At 41.3% G+C, this 6,000-nt stretch overlaps 1 protein-coding gene across 1 annotated transcript in view; it reads left to right on the plus strand.

The window, feature by feature from the left end:
• Positions 1-5,685, plus strand: part of syt14a (synaptotagmin XIVa) — a 104,172-nt gene extending 98,487 nt beyond the window's left edge. Inside the window, exon 6 of the mRNA XM_067988313.1 lies at positions 5,086-5,685. Coding sequence (XP_067844414.1) covers positions 5,086-5,399 — 314 coding nt within the window. The 3' untranslated portion in view covers positions 5,400-5,685. The remainder of the gene's footprint in view (positions 1-5,085) is intronic.
• The last annotated feature ends 315 nt before the right edge of the window (positions 5,686-6,000 follow it).

Raw genomic sequence — 6,000 nt, forward strand, 5'->3', positions numbered from 1 at the left:
GCCACACCGTTATCTCCACACTCAAAATTATTACATAATACCCTAAACTCTGCTGTCCAAACACATTTACCTACCTTGCGGACCCCCTCACACTCACACCATCAGAATGGGGGGGGTTTCCATAGCTGCATTCATCACTCCATTGGAGGACGAGCAACATCACCAGCCTCGCCAGGCACGCCGTCCACCTCCGTCACGTGGAGCTACACAACACAGTGCTGCGCAACAGGCACCTGCACAAAGTAGTCGTGCAACTACACATACACCCACTGTAGGGTGACCCAATGGGTGGCATGAAGAATGTTCATGGAGAACCTCATAAAAGGGCCTTATTGCACAAGCCAGTCAAGAATGGCCAAGACGTGGCAGTAGTGGTGACAATATAATATGTAATGTGAGTTGATCAGAAATCAAATATAAGTAAAAACCATGATAAACCCTCAAACACCCTTGTGCATCCCCTTCATGCTCACGACACGTTTGCCTTATGCCTCCTACTACACATACGTGATGCATGCCCTGTGGCTGCAGCACAGGTAGTGGCAGGTTGGGTGAGGCTGACCGTGAAAGAGATGCATGAGAGGATGAGTATGAAACAGAGCCATGAGATTGTATGAGGATTGGGTTGAGTGGTAGTGGTGGAATGAGTACTGGGGAGGTGAGAAAGTGCAGGTAAGATGAGGATGAGGGTTCAGTGGGTGTGAGAAGTGATGAGATAGAGTAGTGTTGGCAGTGCAGAAGGAGATGTGGGGTGGGGGCGGTGATGTGGCAGACGGAGTGTAAGGAAATGAATAAGGGTACTCACTTCAGCTGACCTGGTTAGGACATTGAAGCGCCTCCTGCACTGTATGCAGGTGCGTGATATGTTGGTGGTGCTGGTGACCTCCTCTGCCACCTTGAGCCAGGCCTTTGTGGTGGCAGAGGCAGGCCACTTCCTCCCGTCCGCCGGGTGGAAGATCTCCCTCCTTCTCCTCCTCCTCCTCCTTCTCACCCCATCCAGTAAGACCTAGAGTGAGGCATCATTAAACCTGGGAGCAGCCTTCCCCCTAGGCTGCTCCATGCTGTAATTTTGCCTATTTTCTGCAGCATCCGTCAGTGGAGGACTGCTCCTTTAAATAGGGCTCCTCCAGCTGACAGCCTATGATGCAGGTGCGCAGTCCGCCCGCTGCGCAGCTTTCCAGCGCGAAACCCAGAAGCCAAGGTAAATGGCTTCAATTTACTTACGATCACGTGCCAAAACCACCGATTTCACTGCAGCGTTACCCATGCGCCCAGTCAACCCCCCGCTGCCAACTCGCCTCGCTCCTAATATTGGGCCCCATGTTTTAGTTTGATATCTGTTAGCCAGACAAATCACAAACTCACTTCACTTTATGAAAAAGAAAATTAGTTCCAGATTTTGACATAGTGGTCAATAAAGTGGGCAATGTGATGTCACTATGCAATACGAGGGAAACAAGGGCCTATGACTTTCTTGTTTATGAAGAGGGAAGAGGTAGTAATATACTGAGATTGCAAAGTAATTACATTTCTAAAAAATTGTAAGTGTGCACTTTTGTGGCATGATAATGAAAAATTGTGTCATTACATAAGGATACTAATAACCCTCTCTGTTGAACTCTTTCTTGTTACTAAACTGTTAAGCTCTTGTATTTTTACCACTGCAGTAAACAGTGTTCCTCGTTTTAACTTTTGACCTATGACCCTTTCTCACCCAACTATTGACATCTGGCCATTATCTCTTTTACTGCTTTCCACCCCCTGTTGTCAGATGGACTGTTCTGTTGTCTAAAACACTTGATAGGTGGGCAGGTTTATATAATCCGAGGTGAGTTGCAGTACAGGATCGCTATTAGTGGCTCTTGTCTCTTTCATGTGAAAGAAACTTGCCAGCAGTGAAGCTGTCCACCATTTGCGCTGGCTTACTAAAAGAGACTTAACTAATGTTATTTTCTGTGATCAGGATAAACTATACTGCTGGAACTAACCATCTCTCCTTATGGAAAAAGATGTGGGGAAGGTCATTCAGACTAGGTACAAAGTTCTATGCATCACTACTGTATATAGAATGAGAATATTAGAAGTTTAGTGGTTTTTAAATTAAAAGCAAAGATGCTGCTGAACTCTGACAAACGCATATCTGCTTTGCCAAGAAATTGAATGGGTTTGATCAGGATTTTTATAAAGCTCCAGATGCAGATAGTTGACAAATCTTTTATTGCCTAATTATTTGTGAATGAATAATTTATTTAACTATTTAATAGTTGCCAAATTAAAACAGAAAATATTTAATACAACTGTGTATATATTTAACACAATTTCTAAAATGTGCTGCTCTCTGTGGGTGATGTTTGACAGTTGTTTGACCCAATTTAATATTTTGAAGATTCAGAACTGGGAATGTCTCATGCTTGGATTCAGAACTTGCATTTAAGTTTTGTGCCCTGATCAGCATTTCATAGAATTAATGTGATCTGGTCCATTGGAGTTTTATGCCTTGAATCACAATGTGATTATCTGGTCGAACATGGTAAACCACGATTGACAATTTATTTTTAATAATGAATGGTTGCAAATTAGAAAACCTAGAAATTCTAAACAAAATTACTAGATAATCTGGATGAATTAGTCATCCAGAAAATTGAAACCAAGGGGGTAATTTTAACCTAACTAACCAGGCGGGAAACCCTGGGGATTGGCCAGTTTTACACCTCGCCCAATATTGCTCTCAATTGTCTTCAATGGAGAATAAAATCGGGCAGGGTGTAAAACCGGCGTTGCACCCAATCCCGTCAGTTTCCCGACAGCCAGGTTAGGTTAAAATCGCCCCCCAACAGTCACAATATAATGTATCACCAAAACACTGAGATTAGCAGAGTTCAAATCCAAATGTACTTTATAATTAAGTCTGTGACTCATTGTGGGAAATGGTGCCAAAATTAGGAAATTGCAGGTAAAACTAGGAAAACCATGTTCTTGATAGCTAGATCCAAGTAGGGTAAGTGACAATTTGCCCCGAAACTGTGGTTCTGCCAAATTACAACTGCTCACATTCTGAAAACCAGCTCAAGTAGCCAGCTGAACTCCACCAGATCAGGCAAACAAAAAAGCTTTCTCCAATGGACATTACTGAAAGTCAGGAGGGATAGAGCAATAAATTAAAAATAAAATAAATCACAATAATATTTATATTTTGGCAATAGAAAACTATTATTTAGTTCAGTTGCTACCTTTCTTCTAAAAAGTACAGATGAAGAGGTGTTTAAAATTATGAAGGGATGGGCCAATGTTAATAGAAACAGACTGTTTCTAGTGACTGAGGGGTTTAGAATGAGAAGACATAATATAACATTAAATGTAAGAGAATTAAGATAGAGAGCAGGAGAAATCTCTTTATACAGAGGGTTGTGAGGCTTTGGAATGCACTACCAGAATTAGTGATCGAAGCAGAGACTATGACAGGGTGGATTTTCAACTTAGGTCCAAAATGGGCATGATGTTGGTGATGCACCTGCGGCACCCACTCAAGGCCACAGTCGAGAGGCTCGAACCATTTTCAGGTTCGGGCCTTATTTGAATATTACTGGCGAGCTGCAGCTCGACAGTTTCGGGCAGCAGAAAGTCAGGCAGCTACTCCACTAAGCCAGCCGGCTAATAGGGCCTGTTTTGGGGGAGAGGGTCCTGAAGGGAGGATGACAATGGGCCGGCAGTGAGTGGAACGCTTCTCCTGGCTGCACAAATATCTTTTTAAAAAACCTGAGTGGCCGGCAGCAGTCCCTTTAAGCATCACTGATTAGACCACTCAATGCCTAGTATAACTGGATCCTGATTTGCATATTTAAACAGCCTCCCACCTGTTTTGGATGGGAGTGCTGGCCGCCCATTTATAGACCTGCCTGAAAATTGAATCAGGCATGCAAATAATTGTCCAAAGTGGCCACCAGATTTTCCTCTGCTGGTCGACCACTTTTCAGGCAAGTAATGGGCAGCAAAGTTAACATTTAAGAATAGGTTGGTGATTGTGAAATGGGATTAAAGGGATATGAAAACAGAGCAGGCACAGGGGATTCGGACTACTCATGTAGAGGATATACACCAACACAGACTGATGGGGCTGAATATTGTGTTTCTGTTTTGTAATTTCTATGTATGAGGAATATCAAAGACAAAATAGCTTTTCTTCCTTTTTAAAGTAAAGGTTGCCCTAATGAGCATATTATGTTAGTATACCATCTTTTTAATTCTGGGACCCGTGTTTAAATCCAGTACAGACTGATTGCTGTTAAAGGTTCTACATGAAGTAAATTTGGGCAGTTTCAATGTAGCACAGGTATAATCCACAGCAGAAAACTATCTGAAATGCAGCAGTAATTGGCACAATACTAGCAATCTCACTCAGGAAGCCCATTTTGAAATGAAAATTTCACAGTGCTCTTCTGAAGTTAGGGCTGACCCAGGATAGGAGAGTTGTTTATTGAATGAAGCCTATGCTGTGAATGCCTGATGATATATGACTGTCGACAAAGAGGAAAATTTAACATTTCTGAGCACTGTCAACCCTCACCTTGATCGGTACAAAATTGGAAAAAAAGACAATAAATTACTGCAAGAAAAAGGTTATGCCCAACATTCAGAAATGGACATTCAGATTCATCAAGATTCAAGTTCATAATGTTTCTCAAATAGGTTCAGTTATTTTCACATAACAACAAATTTATTTTCTTCATAACTGTTGCCAGTTAGTTCAGAATTTAAACAAAAACTAAAAAAAACCATGGAGAGATTGTTGTTCCAGCATTGCTATACTTAATGTCCATCCCATGCCAAATTGTTTTGATGGCATTCTCTGTGCTCCCTGTTGCCCCTTGTTCCTGATTCATTTTCATCACCTCTGCTGCCTTTTAGGCATACCTTTTCATTTCTTCAATGTATTGTATATTCCGTTATGGAGACTGACTAGTATGCTTACCAAGTGTTGTGGCTAGTGGAAGCTTGCTAAGTGTTTGATATTGGTAGCAATATAGCGATTATAAAAAGAGTGTTTTCTTGCTTCTGATGCCGCTGTTAAACCAAATTGTTTTCCAGACACTTATGTCAAGTTAACATTACTGAATTCTATGGGTCAGGAGATGTCCAAATGTAAGACGTCCATCCGTCGAGGCCAGCCAAATCCTGTGTACAAAGAAACGTTCATTTTTCAGGTAGCATTGTTTCAGCTTTCCGATGTGACACTCATACTGTCTGTGTATAACAAACGGAGCATGAAACGCAAGGAAATGATTGGCTGGATTTCACTAGGCCTCAACAGCTCAGGTGAGGAAGAACTGAACCATTGGACTGAAATGAAAGAATCAAAGGGACAGCAAGTTTGTCGGTGGCATTCATTATTGGAATCCTAATGAATATGCTGTGGACTGCAGTGGGCCTTGGCTCAGGGGTTCAACACAATTTCTTTCAGACTCTTTCTTAACCAAACTAACGGTTGCAGATCACGACAGTTGCCTCATTATTGGCTCAGTTCATGAAAATGCTGGAAAAGAAATGACTTTAAGGAAAATGTGAGGGAACACAATTTCCTGTATAATGTGTATCATTTACTATAAATGTAACATCTAGGATAAGGCACAAGAGTTTTTAGAGAATTAGAGAAAAATTATACTGTTTGAAAAGCCCAAACAACATGTTCAAGTCATTAGTTGAGGATATGCAGAAAAATTGTGGTCATATATTGCAATACAGGATGTTTCTGTGACGTTGGAATGTAGGCTACATAATAGAAGAAACTACTTTATAGTGAATTATTTTGGTGAGGCACAAATTTTACTGTTACACGGTGGTGGCAGTGAAATATTAGCATCTCATATTTTAGTGATTTTCAAAAGGGAGAAAAACATATGCAAATATTGGCTATTAACATTTTATATACATGGCCATCACCACTGGAATCTGTTTTTTTTTTGTTGAAGTGAGTTGCTCTCTGACTCCCTGTAGCTACCCGTA

The sequence above is a fragment of the Heptranchias perlo genome, chromosome 8 (genome assembly GCF_035084215.1).
Source record: "Heptranchias perlo isolate sHepPer1 chromosome 8, sHepPer1.hap1, whole genome shotgun sequence".
Classification (NCBI taxonomy): domain Eukaryota; kingdom Metazoa; phylum Chordata; class Chondrichthyes; order Hexanchiformes; family Hexanchidae; genus Heptranchias; species Heptranchias perlo.